This window comes from Condylura cristata, unplaced genomic scaffold, assembly GCF_000260355.1.
Source record: "Condylura cristata isolate star-nosed mole 26May11 unplaced genomic scaffold, ConCri1.0 scaffold00005, whole genome shotgun sequence".
NCBI classification, from domain to species: Eukaryota; Metazoa; Chordata; class Mammalia; order Eulipotyphla; family Talpidae; genus Condylura; species Condylura cristata.
The window spans coordinates 46,099,521-46,122,207 of NW_004567106.1; the positions used below are offsets into that span (position 1 = coordinate 46,099,521).

The 22,687-nt window shown below is 39.8% G+C and overlaps 1 protein-coding gene across 5 annotated transcripts in view; it reads right to left on the minus strand.

Moving 5' to 3' along the window:
• Positions 1-22,687, minus strand: part of PNPLA8 (patatin-like phospholipase domain containing 8) — a 54,446-nt gene that overhangs the window by 23,713 nt on the left and 8,046 nt on the right. For 2 of the 5 annotated variants that reach the window (XM_012720942.1, XM_012720941.1), the window contains exons 4-5: positions 1,086-2,094; positions 798-947 (exon numbers count right to left, since the gene is read on the minus strand). In XM_012720942.1, coding sequence (XP_012576396.1) covers positions 798-947; positions 1,086-1,838 — 903 coding nt within the window. In that variant the 5' untranslated portion in view covers positions 1,839-2,094. Of the gene's footprint in view, positions 1-797; positions 948-1,085; positions 2,231-8,853; positions 9,009-22,687 lie in introns of those variants that run through there. The other 3 variants (XM_012720939.1, XM_012720940.1, XM_004676945.2) reach the window with 3 other exon arrangements.

Consider the following 22,687-nt stretch of genomic DNA (forward strand, 5'->3'; position numbering starts at 1 on the left):
GTCATGCCATGTGGGTCACCTCCCTGGCTGGGGATTGAAGTGCTGCTGCAGTGGTTATAGACAGCTTCATGGGCTGCGCTTTAACCCAGTGTGCCATCAGGGAGGAACCACATAACAATTTTTAAATTTACAAATACATTAAGACCATAAAGTAAAAATGAGCAGTGGCTTTACTTGTGACTTGAGTTTCCTGTCATAAAAAGAGTAATTACACACTGTAAATATCTACACTACATTTAGGATAAACTTGCCAGCTCTTGTGCAATTCCAGTAACACACTGAGGTCTAGCCTCTATTTTAAAAAGTTTAATCTCGAACCCTCCCTGGTGGCTCAGTGGGTTAAAGCACAGCACTAAGAAGCTAAAGCCACTTCAACATGAGTTCAATCCCTGCACCAGAGGTGATCTACATCGCACCGCAGACCTCTCCTGACCCACCTGCTGCTCCCCTAAGAAATGTACATTTCATCAGACGGCCTGTTCTGCTCCCCACTGTATCTCTGGTGAATCCTCTCACCGCCCCTGCACTTCTGGCCTGTACCCCAGTTCTGTATGCATAAGTAAATGAATCTTTAAGAAAAAAAGAATGACATCAAAGTACAGATATTAATACTAATAGTGTGATTTATGTCACATAATAAAAGAGCACTTAGCATAATGTGTAACATAGAAAGGGGAAACTACTGAAATTATATCATGTGTGATAAAACCAAATTATTTTAAATAAAAAAGAAATGAAAGCACTGCTTTCTCCCTTTAGGAGATTCATAAAAAAATTTTAAGATAAAATCATATTACCTTGACTGCCACTCCTTTTCCCTCAGGAAATTCTAGAAGATGGAAAGTAAGTTCTTCAACCCTGTTAATGCAGAGCTTTGGGTCAGTTGTTCTTCGTAATGCCTGAACTAATGCCCGAGTTCTGTTATCAATACTCACTCTTGCAATAATCTAAAAAGACATGAAATGCATATATTTACAGTAAGAAACTGTTCTAGAAATACCAAATATGATCAAAGTTTCTTAGGAAGTGAAACTTAAAATAGGACAAAAATTAGTCAAACTTAAAACCAAACTAAAACAACTTGCCTTCTCTCGCTGAAGTGATAAACGGTTTTTCTCCTCTGCATTTTTGTCTTTGCTCACAGGCTGCTCAGCTTTAGCAGCCTCTGGTTCTTCTGGGTGACTCTTGGAATCAGATTTTAATTTGGGTACAAGTCCACCAATATAACCACCTACTAAAGCTTGTACACCCTCAGTGGGATAAGAAAGAAAATTTGCAATACTTTGTTTAGTAGATGCTGGAAGCAGCTCGGGTGCCTTGCCGGGACTTGCTGGCTTGTCCTCAGCATGCAAAGAAGATTCTGAGTCTAGCTTCTTCTCCTCACTCAGGGCACTCGGATCTGGAGAACTGGATTTCACTTCAACATTTTTATCTTCAAGTTCTAATTTATCCTGAAAATATTTATCTTCCTTCTTTTCAGACATCTTCTGTTTACGTTTGAAGTATGAATTAATATGATTTGATAAAAAATAGAATGATTCTTCAAATTTTGTGGTTATACTACTTGTGTAATAAAAAAGGCTTTTTTTACTTTTGTCTTTATCTATAATGTTACTTTTCTTTTCTGGAAAAGAATTCTTTTGTGCTGATTTGTCGCTATATTTTTTCAGAGTTTCAGCGGTTTGCTTAATGTTTTTCTGTTTTAACCAGCCACTATCTGATACTTTTCTTAGTATTCGAGAATTTGGCTTAAATTGAGCTAAACGTGAGATCATTTCATTCTCATTACCAAAAACAGCCTTTGAAACAGAGCTCAAAGTACTTTTAATGCGGGACATATGAATGCTCACTTTTGTAAGTCCCTTGGGAGCAGAAGTACTAAGTTTCAAAATTCCAATATGTAAAGCATGGTTGCTCTGAGAGTAACAGTGTTTACTGCAAGAGTGTACTTCACTTTTTGTCCATTTACATCTTATTTTGCTTGAACAAAAACCTCTTTGTAGGCTGATGTGGCTTATCCTCCAGTAATGTTTAGGTGAGCACAAGAATTGTAGTTGCTTGCTTCTCTGCTTCCCACAAAGACGTCTGGCATTACTAAGGAGGTAAATATATATATCTATAGTCAAATTAATAGACATAACTTAAAAATCACTTATTTTCTATATGTTACGATTTTTTCACTTCATTCCTGAATGCTTCATTTAAGAAATGCCATAATTCATGGTCTTACCTGAAATGGCAAGAAAAAAAAATTAGAATTCAAAGCAAAATGGAATTTAAAGTACATTACTACTTAAACTTAACCTGTGTCAAAAGAAACATAATGCATTTCTATTATGGCTGACATAAGTCTCACTTTGAAATTAACAGAAAATAATTCATGTTCCTGTAGAGGAGTCAATGGAAAAGAAAGCAAACAGTAAGTGGTTTTCATGTAACTTCTATGTAACAGAGAACTACAACACATAGCTACATATGCAACTGAGCTACTATGCTTTATCTTCTTCCTATTGTCAAATTCTTAACTAGATTGACACTAGACTTTAAGTTTTATGAACACAAGGATCAGGAGACTTATAACTGCAAATAATTTTAGAGTATGTACTCTATACCAGACATGGTGCTAGGTGCTGAGCCTTTGCAGGATACCAAGGAACTTTCCAACTAAGGCTAGAGATAGCCATGTAAAGATTTCACTACCTAGTAACAAGTGTTTATTCAATAAAAGAAGTCTGACAAGAAAAGAATATGTGCAACATCTAACAGATAAGTGGTTCATAATCACAATATAAAAGAACACATATAAATAAGAAAGGAAAGACTAACTTAGCAGGAACATAGGCAAATGGATATAAACAGGCCAGTTCTAGAGGAATAAATACAAAGAGTAAAATTATAAAAAATCCTTTCCTTATCAAAGAACAATGCTGATTAAAGGGTGTTTTGTTCTTTCACAGATAAAATGTAAATGACTGGTAATATTCAGTATTGATAAAGGAATGGGGAAATGATACAAAAAAGGCCATCTGAGAGTATCTAAATTTTAAATGCTATCAAAATTTCAGTCACATAATTTTTGATCAGTAATTCCACTGTCTGTGAACCTATTCCACAGAAACATTTGCATGAGAGTGCAAAAGAATATATACATATCTCCCCAGCCCACTGACTGAAATAACAAAGCACTGGAAAACAACTCTTAAATGTTTCTAGCAAGGGATGGTAAAATTAAAATTATAGTATATGCATACAAAGGACTATGTTAGCATATCATAAGGTGTAGCAATTAAAGAAAACCTGATGATTTGTATATACTGACAGTAGTTTTCATTTAGAAAATATATTATAGGGCTTCCATGGTGATGCAAGGGATTAAGTGTCAGTACTATGTAGCTATCAGCTACAGCTCTCCTGCCAGGGAGCTGACTCACATGGTGCAGCAGACCTCTCCAGTCTCAGGTGCTGCTCTCCTCAGCAGTGTATTTCAGTTATTTCACCTGTTCTGCTCCCCACTCTGTCTCTGGTGAATCCTCTCATACACACACCCCACACCTCTGGCCTACACCCCAGTTCTCATATGCATAAATAAAAAACTGAGCAAAGTTTAACAGTAATTCATTATATGGCAAAGATGATAAGGAAAGAGAATTCTAATAGTGGGGCAAATGATTAAAGCAAATAGGAAAGAAACATGGAAGAAAGCACACACAGTATGAGCAAAGACTACTTGTGGTCTAGTTTCTTTGAGCCAAATTATAAAAGGTTTTAGAAATCTTGGTAAGGAGACTAAAAATCAACTGTCAGTGATGTATTTTAAACATAGAAATGACATTAGAAAGATTGATTCCAGCACATCTGACAGCATGGAGTGATAGAACATGACTGGAACAGAAACCAAGAACCTACTGTGATTGTCTAGAAGATAGTCTGAATTAAAATCTTCCTAAACTGGCCCTCCCTGGTGGCGCAGCGGGTTAAAGCACAGTACTGAGAATCTGAAGCCACTTCCGCATGAGTTCGATTCCCGCCTGCAGCCTGCCCCGGAGGAGACCACATGGCGAGCCAGACCTCTCCTGACCCGCCCGCTGCTCCCCTCAGCAGTGTACTTCGTAGATCTGCCTGTTCTGCTCCCCACTCTGTCTCTGGTGAAGCCTCTCACCGCCCCTGAGCCTCTGGCCTGTACCCCAGTTCTGTATGCACAAATAAATAAATAAATCTTTAAAAAAAAAAAAATCTTCCTAAACTGCATACCTACATGTTATTTTAAAGTTCCCAAATGTACAGAGGGGAGATGATACATGAAACAAACCTATCTGCTTTTTATTAGGTCTTCTCAACTCTTCAGGACTTGCAGTCAATGTAATAAATCGAATTAATATAAAAGCCCTGCAACTCCTAACACACAGGAATATTTGATTGAATTCCTGAAGTACCTGAAGATAAAAAATCATACTCAAAACTAGTAATGGACTCCTACAACTGAACAACAAAAAAATCAAATAGCCTATTTTAAAAACAGGCAACAGACCTGAACAGACATCTTCCCCAAGAAGACAAGCCGATCGCTAGCAGATACATGAGAAGGTGCTCAGCATCATTAAGCATCAGGGGAATGAAATCAAAACTACAGTGAGATACTACTCACACTCAGCAGGCATTTCCAAAAAATCAGAAAATAACAAGTATTGGCAGAGAAGATGGAACCTATAAGCACCACTGGTGAATATACAATGGTGATGGTGTGGTTGCTAGAGCAAATAGTGTAGTGGTGCCTAAAAAAACTAAAATAGAACTATTATGTAGTTCAGCAATCCCTATTTTGGGAATATATTCAAAGGAATTGAAATCAAGGTCTCAAAGAGACATTTACACATCCATGATCACAATAGCATTAGTCACAATAACATAGGGTGAAGCAACCCAACATCCATGGATAGATGAATAAACAAAATGTCACAGCTAAGCTAAACATAATGGACTATTATGCAGACTCAAAAAGGAAGAAAATCCTGTCGCATACTACAACATGGATGACCCCTAAGGACAGTACTTGAAGAGAAATAAATATTTAAAAGCAAATACTGTGCATGTGTGTAACTCTATTTGTATGAGATGTCTACAGTAGTCAAATTCCATAAATACAGAAAACAGAACTGTAGTGATAGGGGGCTGGGGAAATTGGCAAAGGGAAGTTGTTTAATGAATACATAGTTTCAGTTCTGAAAGATGAAAAAGTACTGGAAGTTTGTTTTACAACTACTTGAGTGCACTTAACACTGAATTATACACTAAAAAATAGTTAAGATGGTAAATGTATAATGATTTTTACCAAATCATGCAAAAATAATAGTGCAGAATATACAATTTCAAGCGTTAGCACAGACCTGGACCTGCAATTACATTATCTTGATGATGCAGAGACTCTAAGCAAATGAAAACTGGTCAGAGCTGGTGAATCCATGGGGTTCTGGCACATTCAACTGAACCTTCCATGTAAGGACACTTCCAAAACTCTCAGCAAATGGCACTCCCACACTATACAACCACCACGGAAGTTTAATTTACAGCAGCAAAAGACTGAAAAAACATGCAAGGAAATGAACCCATCACCTTAAGTAAACACCAGCAAAAACAGCCAAAAGGCAAATGTTTCATCAGGATTTAGAAATTATTGGAAAAAACATTTTAGAAATCCAAAGATACAAAAAAGGGACAAAAAAGCAGCAAGAAAATGAAGTAAAAAAAGTACAAGGACATCAAAATTTTAGAAATGAATACTCCAGCGGCATACTAGCCATCTGCCATACTAGATCCACCTATAATACAATAACAAAGAACAACTGAAAATAAAGGCATAGGGAAAAATATAGACCAGGCTAATGAAGTGAGGGATACTTAAGGTAAAAGCACTAAATAAGGACAAAAACAAGATAACAAAGCAAAAAACCTCATACTTGAAGTCTTCTAGGTCTTGGAGAATGAGACAATATATTAACAAGTAAGTGATATAATTAATGTGTAACAGAAGGTCAGGAAGTGACAAAATGTGAAATAAACCTCACGTTTAAGGAAAAAGGGCAGAGAGTCCAGTTTTAGACGGCATGGTCAGAAGAAATAAGTTGACATTATTACTAGAGGCCAGGAAACAAATGATCAAGTACTGGGGGAAAAGCACTGAACGCAGAGGAAAATGCAAGCAAGGTTTTGGAAACAAGCTGGAGTTTTACCTCGAGGAATAGCAAGAATAACAAGGAGGTGGAAAAGCAGGAGGAGGAAAGTGGAAAAGGGAAACGTGGTAGAGCTGGCTCCAAAAACCAGGGGAAGACAAAGCCAGGCAGCCGAGCACAGTCGGCGCCTGCACTGCTTCCTTGCAGTAACACACAGCATCATGACTGTGTACAGATACCCCTACTCAACCTGGCACTGAAACACAGCGTATCACAACAAAAGATGACAATAAATTCAGAAATACTAAACCATTCTATGATCATAATATTTTACCTGTCTCAAAAGTAACAATTATGAAACAAAAATTACTTAACAGAGCTGTTAACAATATCAAGCTTAACTGAAATGTTTACAAATCACAACACTAGTAAACACAGTTGAAAAAATCTGAGAGTGAATTCAGTTAAACAAAAATCAGATTGCAAAGAATGAAGATTATAAAGTGGGAGGCGCTGTTATCAATAAAGAAAGTGCAAGAAAACCAGACTACCAATTTATATGGCAATTTAAGTACAGTGAAAGTATAAATGGGACAGAGGGGTGGAGACCTACTATTAGGGCATGTATGGAGTTCTAATAGATGAAAGAAGGGACTTACTAGGTTGGAGGCTCACTTGACGGTGGAATGAATGATGTAAGAGGACTTCACTTGGTAACTGCAATAATGCAAGTGTGAGGTGCTGGGGTGGGGGTGTGTGTGTGCTAAATTCAATACTCCCAGAATGGTGAAAAGTGTTACTCTCAGCCACACTCGGAACATGGTGACAACACAAAACAAGAAAAAAATAGGACTTGGTGGTAGGGAAGAACAGGATACGGAGAGGGAGAGGTCAATATAGCTTAAGGGATTTTATTCAGAAACTGAGAGAAACTGCCACTAGGGAATATAAAGTACTGGGAAAGGAGAAAACATTAACATGAAAGAAAAATCTTGGATTACAGGATGAAGTAGGATATTAAATGGAAATGCATTATAGAAAGAGACTATGGCTGTCTGTTGGATTCATCAGCACAGTAACTGGTTAAAATGTCAAGACTGAATTTGCCAAAAGTTCCTCTTTGAAAAGTATCTATTTACAAACACACACACACACACACACACACACACACACACTGTATTTTCCCAGACATTTTAGGTATTTAGGAACTACCAGTTTATTCAAACTTTTTAACTCTGGTTTTGAGAGAACAAAGTCAGAACCTTCAGCTGCCATCCAGAGTTTGGAAGAGAAAGGCTTCCAAAGGGGAAAAAAACCCCATAAAGTTTGGAACACAAAGATGGAAAGGTATCCTAATTACACTGGGGCAAGAGAAACCAAAACCAAAACACATCTCAAAATCTACTAGATGATGAATAAAATAAAACATAAAGCATTTCAAAAAAGAAAGGTGCCCACAGCTAAGAGTTCCAACTCTTGCGTTCTCACAAATATATGCTCCACAAATGAAGCAATGTGTACCCTTAGCACAATTCCTGTCATTACTGAGGAGGAAAACAACTCAAAGTACAAACTGTACTTTCATCAACTTTGTAAACTAGCAAAAGTAATCCTTTCATCCAACATCACTATGCAAAAAGGATGCTGTTTTCAAGATTTTCATTTATAAACTGAGACTGCAAAACAAGACTTTTTAAGGAAAAAACCTAAGTAATAAAAATTATGAAATGATATGTTCTTATGTTGAAAACCTGACTAATTTGTACAAGCAATTTAACCAAGAAACTGTAAAGGACTTGAAAATATTGCCTTGTAAAAAATCAACTCTCAGTTCAATATATTTTTTAAAATTCTACGATTTTTCAATTCGTGCTATTCACTGTTTTTAGAAGCAGTTTCTTCAAACACTAACACATATTTTTGAAATCTCAACAATTTGGACTGTCGAACAAGGATGCAAATGTGACTGGAAGCAAAATCACTACTTTATATAAGAGATAATTCCTTAAGTCACCCTTCTATATTGTTCCCACGAATCACCACTTCTCATCCAAGCTACCAATGCAATAGACATAGAAACCGGGTTCCTTCCAGCGTGACAGCAATGACAGGGGCAGGAAGCCCTGCAACACACTGACTGACACAGCTCCATCTTAGAGCACTCACATGAACCCACTTAAGCAACAGCAGTCAGGGACAGAGTCAGATGTGGAAAGGGTAAGAACAGAAATCGCTGATAAATAAAAAGACCAAGCAGCCGAATCGCCAGGGACACACTGGCAGCCGAGAACGAAGTCGAATACCGAAAACGTTCTGCCATTCACCAGTGAACCGCCAGAGAACCCTACAGTCCCAAGGAAGCCAAACTGACTACGGGTCACCGGGTTGAGAGTCAAAGGGGTGGGACAGGATCTATGGGGCGGGCCCAGAGAAACCAAAACAGACTGTGCGTCTGGGCCAGCAAAACCCAAGGGTCCGGCGGGGGCGTTGGGCAGCGCGCACCAATCAGCCCGGGAGCCGCGGGCTCCTTCCGCTGCCGGGTCGCCTTCGGAAGCCTTGATCCTGAGACCTCCTCGAAGCAGGGCGTCTCTCCGCTCTCTTAGGATGGAAGCGCCCCCCAGAAGCGAATATGGGGGAGGCCGAACAAGTGCCCGGGGGGGCCAAGCTGCTGTCTCCGCCAGCCTACCTTTCCGCCCGCGTCCCCAGCTGCCACTCACCAGGATGCAGGCTGCAGCTACGTCGGCGGCAGTGGCGACTCGCCTCTTCTCGTCCACTCGGGCCAGCCTGCATCAGCTGAGCTTCCCACACAAACAGGAGCTGGCGCCGGGGCGCCGACACCCCCACCCCAACTCAGTCCCGCCCCAGGGGAAGTGACGCACGCGCCCTCACGTCTACCCGCCCGCGGGGGAGGAGCTGACCTGAGCTCGCGTCCTTCGCCGCGCCGGCTCCTCCCCGGGACATGCGCAATAGAGCGTGACTGAGAGCCTGGAGGGGACGTGCGTGCATGCGTGCGCGGGCCCGAGAGGCGGGGTTTGGCGGACACCTTGCAGTGTCTGTTGATATGTGTGCACTTTGAGGGTCTGCATTACCCGTCAGTTGAGTTGAGCCCCCTGGCTCACGTTGAAAAGGCCCTGTCCGCTCTCTGGCCAGTCCTCGAAACTGGCCAGTCCTCGAAAGGCTGCAATACCTGCCTTGATGGATGGTGAGCTGCTTGGCCCGGGCTCTGCAACTGCTGTCACCGTCCCTGAACATGGCCTCCCCTACTACACGGAAACGTCCCTTTATGTCTATTATTGTATAAGTTAACCCGTGAAATTAGCATACAATGTCCCACAAAGCTCCCAGGCTGAAAACACCTAAAAACCACATCTGACATTATGTGCATACCAGGTTAACAGTCGCTACAACCCTTAGGGACAGGTACAGCCCACTGCCTGTTTCTGTGCATCAGCGAGGTAAGAAGAGTTTTAACATTTATTTTCCCCCAGTGATTAAAAGAAGAAAAGTGTTTTGGACAAACGACAGTGAGGTGAAATTAATATTTCAATGTCCATTAAACGAGTATTATTAGAACACAGCCATGCCCATTATATGTCCAGCATTTTCATGTTACAACTTTTTCTGTTCTTGAAGTGACCTTGCAATAAACTGAAGTTGGGAAACATAGAGAAGTAGTCTTTACCTAAAATTAACACCAATACGTTTAGCCTCTCTTCCCTCTGGGCTCAACTCTCTTGGTAATTTTATGAGCTGCCAAACATAGTAGATATTAGACTAACATTGTTTTTTAAAATTAAGGTGAAGGAGCCAGCTGGGTAGATTTTGAGGGCACAAGTGACTGGATTATGTATATCATAGTGCCCAAAACACCACTGCAATGCATAATCCAGAAATGTTATTTAGCTACGTGATAGTTAAAGGATACACACAGAAATTTAAGAAGTATATGGAATTTTAGTTCTTGGGAGATTTTCGTTGTTAAATAAAAAAAATTGTTCTAACACTTGTTAAAATAGAGAATACTTTATTCAGGACTTTTGCCTTCAGTGGTAAAACTTACATCAGGAAAGAGAATTTGAGCTCAAACTTGGATTACAATAAAGACTGCTTGGGGATGTATGGCCCAGTGAGAGGGCCAGTGGATGGAAAATTAGTTTAGGGGAAATACTATCTAAACTGACCAAGCAGAATTTTTGCCAAAACTTGAATTGGTATATCAAAGAGAAGGCACAGGCAGAAATTTGGGGGAGTTAATGCTTATTAAAACCTACTAAAGCTTGATCAAAGAAAGTAGTCACTTCCATTCTCCCCTTGTTTTTCTTTATTTTCTCATTTAGTGGGACTTTATCACTATCCATATTTTCTTCCCCTATCAGAAATTTTCAAAGTCTCCTCCTTCTTTGCCCTGTCCTTGCCTTCCCTATCTGCCCATCTTCATACCTTTAATCAGTAAAGAAGTCTGATGATTCGCACTGCAAAATCAGTAATGAAGTTTGATGATTCGCACTGCAAAATCTCTCAGATCTTTCCACTACTGTTCGTTGTTGTTTACACTACTTTAGTTAGGGCTTTCATCTTTACACTAATCTTATCTAAACTGATTTTCCAGCCTTGACCTGTGACCCAGAGTCATTCTCTTCTGTGCAGCCACAGCTGTTTTCTAAAGCTCAAGTCTAATCATGTGCTTTCCTCAAATAAAATGTTTTGCTGGCACTTTATTTCTACAGAATAAAATGCAAGGCATGATAGCATGGGACGCTGCAACTTTCCAGTCTTAATTTTTTTAAGATTTATTTATTTATTCATACAGAACTAGGGTCAGAGATGTGGAGGGTGAGAGGATTCACCAGAAACAGAGTAGGGAGCAGAACAGACAGATCGACGAAGTACACTGCTGAGGGGAGCTGCAGGTGGGTCAGGAGAGGTCTGCCATGCCATGTGGGTCACCTCTGGGGCGGGGGATCGAACTCATGATGAAGCAGCTTTAGCTTCTTAGTGCTGTCCTTTAACCCGCTGCGACACCAGGTAGGGCCGCCTTTTCATATTTCAGTGTTCTTGTTTATTATTCCCTTCCACACTTTCCTCCTAAACACTTACTTGTCCTTTGATACTGAGAAAGCCTACCAGTCGAACAGTTGCACTCATTGGTATTGACAAGGAATTGAAAACCTAAGTCCACACAAAAACCTGTACACAGGTTTACAGCTAGTTATTCATAATTCCCCAGACCTAAAAATAACATGGTCTCATTCATCACTGAGTGAATAAATAAATTGTAATATATTCAGATAATGGCATAGTATTCAGTGTTGAAGAGAAATGAGCTATTAAGCCATGAAAATATATGGAGGAAACTTAACGTGTGAAAGACACTCATCTGCAAATGCCACATTGTGTTTAGTAACTCCAGCTACCTGACATTCTGGAGAGACAAAATTATGGTGACAGTAAAAAAAAAATTAGTGGTTTCCAGGGTCTGTGGGGTGGGAAGGTGCAGGGGAGGGGAAGTGGGTAGGCAGAAATAAGGATTTTTAAGGCATATTATATACTATTATACTATAATAGACACATGTCATTATAACTTTGTCCAGAGCCTAGAATATACAACACCAAGAATGAACTCTAAGGTGAAGGATAATGTGTCAATATAGCTTCACTGATTGAAACAAATGCACCATTTCGGGTATGGAATGTTATAGTGAGAAAAGCTACCTGGGGAAAAGAGTGGGAAATGTCTGCACTTTCAGTTTTGCTGGAATCTAAAACTAAAATGAATCTTTTTAGATCATGCTTAGTGAGATAAGCCCGAAAGAGAAAGAAAAATACCGGATGGCTTCACTCATAGCAGGAGTATAATGGACTAGGCAAGAAGATAACAAAAATAATGAACAACCATATACCAGAGACATTTTGCAAGGGTGAAGTGGGAAATGGGATCAAAAACGGGGGTTGGAGGGGGTGGGGAGGAAAATGCATGGGATTATGGTGATGGCACGGGTGACTTGGTGATGGGAAACCCGCCGGGATTACAATTGAGATGGAAAAAAAAAATGTACAAAATGATGTAAAAATAAACTTGTGTAAAATAAAAAAAAGTGTCTTTTTAAAAAAAGCAAAGGAAAGCCTTATCTTAGTACTTCAGCATTCCTTTGTGTTTGCTTCCCCTGGTGTCCTCACTGTCCAGAATTGTAATCGATTAATCTATAAGCATGTGAGTTGTCTATAGGCAGTGTATAACACAGCTACATAATGTGTATTCTGGGTCTAGCAATATGCCCAGTAAATAATAAACCCTAAAATTTTGGTTTTTAGAGGAATTTTAATTTTAATTTGTTAATTTTAAATAATTCTTAATTTGATTTTATTCAGATTTCAAGATTGATAAGTTAAAGACGGAATATAAAACTCATTCATGATTACTCTGACATTAGAAAAAGTTTTGAGAGAAAAGAAAATATCAATTTCAAATAATACCTTGATTAGTGAGCAAAATAAGAGATTACATTTTCTATTTTTAAAAACTAATTGTTTTAATAGCAGACTAACAGCCATTGAAAGCCTTCAAATATTTAGCAGTCTTCAGGAAAACGTCATACTTGGTTTAATGTGAAATGCAGTAATTGTTTACCCTTATATTTGCTGCTAGATAAACCAGGCATTCACATAACTCATTTATCATTTACCTACTGTTTTCATTCCATTTACAAGATTTAACAATGATCTGTTTCAGACCTCTCCCTTCTCTGAATCCATAGTCTATCTCCTTACTGTTAACTCTGGCACATAATACCTCTTCAGAGAACTTCTAGTTTTTTTATTGATCAAATAAGTTAATAGTTTAGCCAAAATAAACTTAACCCTATTGCTGTTAAGATGTTTCTCTAAGTCACCTGAGGACTATGCCAGAAATACTTCTGGAAGTAAAGTTAATGTGGAAGGCAGAAAAATGGTGTCTTAAAAATTGTCCCTTCCCGGCCCTCCCTGGTGGCGCAGTGGGTTAAAGCACAGCACTGAGAAGCTAAAGCCACTTCCGCATGAGTTCGATCCCCGCCTGCCCCGGAGGTGACCACATGGCGTGGCAGACCTCTCCTGACCCGCCCGCTGCTCCCCTCAGCAGTGTGCTTTGTCGATCTGCCTGTTCTGCTCCCCACTCTGTCTCTGGTGAATCCTCTCACCCTCCGCATCTCTGGCCTGTACCCCAGTTCTGTACGAATAAATAAATAAATCTTTAAAAAAAAAAAATTGTCCCTTCCCTAATTCCTTAAATATTATATGGTTCATCAGAAAAAGGGCTTTGCAAATGTAAGTAAGTGTACAGATTTTACATAAGGGAAATTATTCTGGGTTTTTCAGATTGGATGCAGGTATGTGGAGAGAAGTCAGAGTTTTTCAGGGTGTTAGGGATGTGAGGAGGACAACTTGAGCCTTAAGGAGCCAAGAGATGTCTCTGCCTGCCTGACATGTGACGAGGAAAACAGTCCTACAAGTTCAAGAAGCTGAATCTGCTACAACCTAAATGACCATTGCAAACAGTGTTCCCTGAACTGCCAGATAAAAGTCTAGGCTAGGTGACCTCTTAATTATGGCCTTTGAGATTAGGAGCACCCGATCTGGATTTCTGACCTACAGAGTTTTGACATAATTAGTTTGAGTAATTTTAAGTCACTAAATGCGTAGTATATTGTTTCAGCAGCAACAGAAAAGTAATACAACTACCTTTATATAGTCAGATGATATGAAGGCAAGGACTTGATCTGTTTTGATCTGTTGCATCTAGGCATCACACTTAGTAGGTACTTAGTAATTGTTTGGTGAGTGCTTCTTGAATGAATTAGATGCACTGATTTTACATTATTCATTGAGTACCTACTATGTACCTGATACCAGGCTATATGTTAAAAAAATTGAAGTGTCTTCATGAATCTCTAAGTATATGCTTAGTTGATTAGACAGCTAGTGTGGGAAGAGAACTAATAGGGGTATGCAACTGGTATTATTAAAGCTGAGAGGGGGATACCCAGCCCGCTTTTGGAGTTAGACAAAGTTTACTTGGGAATGGAACTTTTGAGGCCAGTCTTAAAAGACGAAGTTGGTAGGCAAGGCAGATGGCAGTAGTGGTAATGGTGTGGAGAGAAGAAGAGCTTTTCAAAGAGAATAAACAATCATCAAAGGCAACAAGAAAAAGTAGTGTTTTGAGTGCACACCATTATGTATGATAGAAACTAAGCCTTTCTTTCATGTTGCTCCTCCTGGAAATGTGATATAAGGAAGGGTTGGGAGAGAGCTGAGGCTAAACCTGGGCTTGCCTTTCTAGTGACTAGAATCAGTGTTGGTTTTTAAGACAAGAACAGTATGGCCAAATTTAATTCTTGAATAAATTAGATGCACTGAATCCTTTTGGCAAGATTTGAGAGATTTGAGATGGCAAGATTTGGAAGAGATAAGGAACCCTGATATTATCTTTCTTCCTCATTAGAATTTCCTTAAAGAGTATGTCAATCTGGCCCTCCCTGGTGGCGCAGCGGGTTAAAGCACAGCACTGAGAAGCTAAAGCCACTTCCGCATGAGTTCAAATCCCTCCTGCCCCGGAGGAGACCACATGGCGTGGCAGACCTCTCCTGGCCCGCCCGCTGCTCCCCTCAGCAGTGTACTTCGTCGATCTGCCTGTTCTGCTCCCCACTCTGTCTCTGGTGAAGCCTCTCACCGCCCCTGAGCCTCTGGCCTGTACCCCCAGTTCTGTATGTACAAATAAATAAAATCTTTATAAAAAAAAAAGAGTATGTCAATCTATACTTAATTAAGTTGTATTTCTATTAATCAATATATTTATATTAGACCTTCATTGTAATATAAATATATTAGTATGTATTAGTTATAAACTTGTTCTGGACCCTGAGTTACATTTTACCTTTTGCCTAATACTCTTTGTAGGTTATTCTTTTAGACTCATTTACAGAACACCTTGTCCAATTGACAGTTACATCTCAGGTTTTAATACATCTGAAAATGCTTTAATACTGAATTTTATTGTTAACTTCTTCTAAGCAAGTATCAATATTTGTTTTGTTAAAACTTGAGAGTTAAGATTGTTACAGGCAGTGGAGCTTGTTACCTGATAGGCCCTGAGACTGATTTCTAGGACATCAAGGACTGAGAATAGAAAGCAGCTTTATTGGCCAGGAAGTAGGAAGCAAGCTCAGCTCTACCTCCCCAGTTAAGAAAGGGAATGAGGAGGTTACTTAGGTTTTCAAGGACTAGGTTTGGTAACAAAGGAGTCAAATTTTATTCACTGAATAGTGAATTAGGGGTAAAGAATTTGGATGTGGCTTAAATTCAATGGCTAGCCACAAGGCAGTTTATTCACCAAGAAGTATGAAGAGGATCAGTTAGCCTCAGGCTCTGCTGTGTCTGTAAAAAAAGTCTCTTAGAAAAGTTTGGATACATTTTTATTCCTTTTGTGATCCAAGGTGTGAAAGCAGTTTAAACATTTAACCTCAATTGCTGGTCTTACAATTTACTGGTTATGGTAGGATGGCAAATAACCTCCCTACTCTTATCAATAAAAGTCCTCAGAATCCCAATTCAATTGCCTAGGGGTATTGTGTTTTACCACCAGGGTAACTTGCTGTGCCTGCAGGTACCTTAAATTCCTCATAGGGCCCTAGGGTGCTGGGTTATTGAAGGAAACAACACCTACAGAACCACACAATTTGTCTTGGGAGAAAAACCGATTCCCCTATGTAGGAGTGGAATGCAGAAAACCAGAAAAACCAGAGATAGCGAGCTTATGGACTCTGGAGTATGAATGAATCGACGCCTACTTTTAAGAGTGCAAGGAGCACTTTTCCTTTAATACTTTTTATAGCCCCCGAGAGCTTAGAGGTTTGTCAAGGACTTAGCACTTTAAGAAGTATGAAGCATGTGAAAAGGGTGTGCTTTGAAGTCAGGCGGACTTAAGAGTCCTGTTCTAGCTTTGCCACTTGAGCACATTACCTAACTTCTAAGCATCAGTTGCAACACTTGAAAAATATTCTTCTGTTTACAAGGACCCTTATGAGGGCATTTAGATCCACTTTGAGAATGAACATCTAGTTCTAAAAGGTAGCAATACCTGCTTCTATAACATATCATTAAAATTTTTTAACTTAGATAGGTTCCAGCAGCACTGGAGGGTAAGGGGGTGGGGTGGGGTGGAAGGAAGGGTGCAAGGGAAGGGAGCGAGCAGTGGTGCAGCTTCAAGTAGAATGTTGGGGTGCCAGTGGGTCACGAGATTGCCCTACCACCATCGTGCCCGAGAGCAAGGTCACTCGGCTGCCTGCGAGAAGCCCAGAGATCCCCTAGATTGTCAGCTAAACTTGCTCCTGTGAAAGCGGAAAGGAAGCCCAAGGAAGCTGGAAAAGATAAATCTTCAGACACACAAAGCGCAAGCAAAAGGGGAAAGGGGAACAAAGGGAAAGTGGGGCAAGGCAGCTAACCCAGAAATAGAGACTTAACCAGCAGAGAACGCCAGGGCTAAAACCAGGAGCCAAGTCTGACTCAGTCATATGGATCTTGTCTTATCAGGGTTCCGTGTCTCCCTTATTGTATAATCTAGAGAAGTATTTTTTATGAACTATTTTGTAATTGCAAGATTTTTGGTAACTCTAGAAACATTTTTAAGAAAATGGGACAGCAGCCACATCCCATTTTTAAAATGTAAATGCTTAAAAAACTAAAAAGGTGAGATCTTCTGCTGGGTGTTTACTTTTTGGTACAATCAGAAAATAGTGGGGTATTGAATACAGGAGGCTCTCATTTTCCTGGGTGTCTGCTTTCCATTCCTAGGTGAGGAGAGTTTTCATAGCCTATTGTACAAAGCGTACTAAAGGGACAATTTTGAGTGAAAATCATTTAATGCCTTGAACATTTAAGGTTACTTCCATTCCCACTTTGGTAGGGTTGTTGCCTAAAGAAAACCACTCCTATTCATGGGTATCCTGTCAGAATTTCACTTACCCTGTAACATCATTGGTGAAGTAGTGCAGTTTCCCTACTAACTCTGCTGTGAAAGATTTAAAATTAGAGTAGCTAGTATAGGTGATACTAAATTGTGAATTAGTGAGATGTATGATGTAACAGGTTATCAACTTGTGAACAAACTGAAATTTCTGTGCACTGATACTTAAAAAAAAAAAAACAACCAAAGTCTTCTAACAATGTCTTGGAAAAAAATAAAACAAACATGGACTTCAGGCCTTGGGAATGAGAGTTCCTGTTTTGTCATTTTGGCAAATTTAATAACCTCCTTTAGTCTTACTCTTCTCATGCAAAAAAGGAGGTGGGAGAGGGTTTACAATGATACTGTTCTTAAATAGTTTTGTAGATACTTAAATGATATCTGTGAAATGCTTTTACTTGTCAAAAATATTTGTTGTGTATTTATGACGTGATCAGTGTGGTTGTCTTTGAATATCCATTAGCTAATAAAACAGATACGGACCTAACTCTTGAAATATACAACCTAGCTTTATGCCCGAGAAGAATATACTTAGTAAATTTTGTTAACATTATTGGCAAATCAACACCAAATTAATAGGATTGAGAATTCCATAAGGTTCCAGAGGCATTGTTTGAGGCTACAGTCTAGCCTGAACAATGAAGGGTGCTGAATTCCATTTAATAGCAGTGCCTTTTGTGAGCACTGGCTGTGTGCCAGACAGCTAGGTGCTGTTTCTGCCTTCGAAGGGCTTGTAATTTATAGAAGCAGCAGATGTCTAAATTCACTATAAAACAAGGAAAAATGAAATGTTATATGACATAAACAACAACAACAAAAAAAAACAGTAAGATTGTGTGAGAACTCAAAGGGATTGTGGATTGATTCCAAAAAGGGTTCTCAGCTTTAGCAAAAATAAATATTGCGTGAGACACACAGACATAACGGTTGCTTATCTGAATATTGAATTTAATAGGGCACTTTGTATGTTATCTGGTCACTGTAATTAGGGAGAGTTGCTGACTATAAAATTAAGAAATTACTTCAAATGGAAGTGTTATAGATACTCCTCTGTGAAGGGAAGTTGCCATTCCCTTCTACCCCCGCCCCCCCTTCAACAGAGTTCCTTTGACTATAAATCCTGACAGAACCAGACTTCCTGAATAGGGACAGCTGGGAATGGAAGAGGTGGCATATGTGAAAAGGGGACTTGGAATAGAGATAAGTAGACACACTTGGAAGAGATACTTGGGACGTGAATACAAAAGACATGTGGGGAGGCTGCTTCGGGGTCTTGGCAAGAATGATGGCAGTCATTATCTTTTTTTTTTTTTTTTGAGATTTATTTATGCATATAAGAACTGGGGTACAGGCTAGAGGTACAGGTGATGAAAGGATTCACCAGAGACAGAGTGGGGAGTAGAACGGGCAGACTGATTGAAACACCCTGCTGAGGGGAGCAGTGGGCAGCTCAGGAGAGGTCTGCTGTGCCATGTGGGTCAGCACCCTGGCCAGGGATGGAACTCATGCTGCAGTGGCTGTGGAGAGCTTCATGTGTGGGGAGGGTTTCAGTGTAGCAAAAATGCACTACTAGGGAGACCAAGTCATTATCTTGACTTCATTTTGTATTATGTGCATATATGGGAAGGGTAGAAAATACAGGAATTATTTCCTTCTAGATAGTGCTGAAGATAACTAAATTGTGATTGCCTCATCTAATGTGGTCTCATCAGAGATTGATGCATGAAGAGGTAGCTACAACAAAAACGGATTTAGTTATGATACACATAAATTTGTGAGGACAGAGGGGTAAATATTGGTTAACAGGCATGTGGCAGCACTGGAAGAGGTGACATTTGAACTGGTTCTTCAGTGGTATTTAGAACTACACCCATGGACTTCTGGTTTTAATTCTGTGCAGATTAACAAAAGAAAGAGCTTGTGGGACCCTCTAAGTTTGAAAGCAATTTCTCCCTGGCCCACATTTTTTGTTCAAATCAGGGTGTTCTATTCTCTAGCCTCCGTAGTTGTCCTAATACTATCAGTGTTTTATTATTGCTAAGGTGATGGGGGCTGGTTTTGTTGTCTTTTTGCCTCTATGACCCTGCACATTTTTAGGAGACTAGCTAACCGAGGCAAGTCAGATTTTCTGTCTTTTGAGCTTTCTGTGGCTCCTATATTATGCCATTTTGTTTCTCTTTGCATTTTATCAGTTCCCAAAGTAATGAAACTAAATAGGCCAAATGACTTGGCATTGTAAAGATTGATTCACACCTCAGAAGCTTTCACAATGGAAAACCCTATATCTCTAGCATAACTTAATGTCGTAAAGAGTTCGGAACAGATTGGTGCTTTATTATTTAATGACCCTGGGGATTGTTTGAATAATCTGAATGGTGTCCTTTGTCTTTCCCACCTCACTCTCTCCACCCCCAAAACTCCTTCTGATGTTATAATATCACACCATTGAATTGATTACCTTATTTATCTATGGTTTCAATACACACTAGTCTCATGTCAGGGAATTCATTTTCACTTGGACTAAGCTACGTTGGGAGCTCAACAAAATTAACTTCATTTCACATTCATGATATTCTAGTCTGTGTGCATATTTAACACTATGCATTTTTATTAATAGAAAACCTGAACCATGCACTGAATAAAATAAAGATTAGCCTTATTCTGAAATTACCACCTGCTCCATCGTTTCTTATTCTGAATTATGTTGCAGTAACCAAGAAGCCAGTGAATTAAATTGCATAGTATTTTCCAATAGCCAAAAATAATACTTAGTAAACCTGACTTTTTCTGATATTTTAACAATTTGGACATTAAATTGTAAGTTTTATTTTTCAGAAAATAAATATGAATTAGTAAATAACAATTCTATGTAGAAGTCACCTAGCCTGCTTTTGGATGTGGACTAATTTTACTAGATTTATTAAAATCACATAACTGAGGGTCCTCCCTGGTGGCGCAGCAGGTTAAAATACAGCACTAAGTAGCTAAAGTCACTTTAGCATGAGTTCTATCCCCACCCTGGAGGTGACCCACATGGCCTGGCAGACCTCTCCTGACCCATCTGCTGCTCTCCTCAGCAGTGTACTTCATCAGTTGGCCTGTCCTGTTCCCCCACTCTCTCTCTGGTGAATCCTCTCACCGCCCCTACACCTCTGGCCTATACCCCCCACCCCCCACCCCCGCTCTGAATGCATAAATAAATAAATCTTTTTTAAAAATCACGTAACTGGTGTTTTATGTATTCAAATTTAGAATAGCAACTTTCCCATTTCTGTGTTTTAGGGTATAGGATTGGCCTCCCCCAAAATATTTTGATAGGCTTTCTCCAGCTGTCTAAAGTAGGCATTTTCCAATACATGTCACCATGGTATGTGGAAATGAGGGCAATCACTGTTCTTGAGGCCCAGGAGAAACTCTTACCATAATCTGAAAGAACGCATATTACCTAGATTTAGGGGCATCTCCAGAAATAAAATTTTTCTCAGAGAAACCAATTTAGGGTAGGGTGTAAAAGCACGATATGAGACCCTCTTTTCTCTCCGTGATGCCTGAGGCTCCTAATCCGTTCCTTCATACAGGATATAGGCTGTTTGTTTTTCAAATATACTTTAGAATTTACAGATATGTAAATTCTCCATACGTTATTAAATTTGTTCCTATTCTCCCACTAAGCAGTCTGTTGTTTCTTGTTCAGCCTGAGAAACAGCAAACTGGGGGAATGTTTCCCCGCAGAGCTTGTTCGAATAATGGGGAATAACGCACTCATGGAGCTGCAAACTGGTTGATAGATCTGGTGACTGTGTCACTGTGGAGTCAGATTAGACCTAGTCTCTGAAATATGTTTCATAGATGCTGTTGTTCACTTGACAAATAATTCCTAGTATAATCTTATTCTAGAATTGTGCTAGCAATGATGCTATAAAGCTTGTGAAATATGTACACCTTGTTAAACTTACACTGGGGGTACGAAAACATGTAAAGAGTAATGATTGGATGATGTTGTGACAAGGATAAATAAAGGGAGCTGATAGATTAATAAGGGCACCTGGAAAGGCAAATAAAGGCTTTCTAAATAAAATCTTGCACAGCCCTGTAGGATGAACAGGCTTGAGACTGTAGATCTTATATATGTGCTTAAAAAGTCAGCGTTCTGTAAGCCTTGTTACAAATACTCCTTTGGTTCCTACTCAGAGCTAACCTCTTCCAATCCAGACTCTGTGTATTTATGTAAATATCACAAAATAATATGCTCAGTTTAGTATTTTAGAAGTGTTTGCACCTTGGCATTACCTTTAGATACCCATTATTGTTGATGAAGATTTCGCTAATTGCCACATCATCCTGCTACTTGCTCCTGCCTCAGCTTTCCCCCACCACTCCCCATCTTCCCAACTGCATTAGTGTTCAATTGAATTTACATTATTTTGACTATGTAGATATAATTTTATACTGTGATGAATTGGTCTTTTTTCACATCGTCAGTATTTGTCTGATTTATTTGTAGTTTTCTCTTTACGTATCCAGTTCAACCCTAAATTCTACTTTACGGAGGCATGCAACACATTTGCTTTTCTTAATCATTGCTCATCTCCTTTAAGGACTCTATTCCTAAGCCTTCAGTTGACTTGACTCCAGTTTGGATTGATGGTTCTGTAGGGCTGTGGTCCAGATGTGATGGTGATGTTGATACTGAACACTGGCTCAGTTTCCCTCAGGCAATAAAAGGAAAGGGCTTGAGAAAGAAAGTAGTTTGTTGACAAACTGAGGAGGGTAGCAGCCTCCTGTCTGAAAGACCACAGTCCTGCTCTCTGGCAGAGAACAGGGTTATTTACATAAAGGAATCAAATAAAAGGGAGATGGGCAGGGGCCGGTGTGTCCTTTGATGAGGGCACATAGAGGCTTCAGGAGGGCTCCAGCTTGCTAGCACCTGATATCTAAATTCATTAGGTGTTTAACTTCCTTAGAATGTAAGAAGACTAGCTGTTAAATGCAGCAGGTACGAATGCCTATCAGATGGTGCAGGAGGAGAGAGCTGTCTTGTGTCACTGCTTCAATATTGTGACCTCCTTAACCACCAGCATGGGATTCCTTTTGCTTCTTTCATTTGAATCTGCTTTCTTCTATTCTCTTTCTTCCTCTCTTTTTAAGGCAGCAATCAGACTGAGTTTAGTGATAGGAAATGGGCCAGGCCATACCTAGACCTTTGCCCATCCCCCTGGCCCAGAGCCTCTAGAAGCAGCCCCAGGGGAGCTGTGGTTCCTCCCCAAGGCAAGTAGTCATGGTTCTCTGGACTTTGCACAAGTGCTAATTTGGCAGTGAGGCCAGCTTTGGAAAAAGGCAGTAACCTTTGTGCAGCCAGCCTGGGGGGGAAGGGGAACTATGTTAGGGGGCCTCTGGTTGGGAGGGCAAAAAGTGAAGATAGAAAAGACTCCCCAACTTGGGGAATACAGTAAAAATACAGGGCAAGTTTCTGAACATTCTTCTGGGGTAGAGGGCAGACATTGCAGCACTGCAGATTACAGAC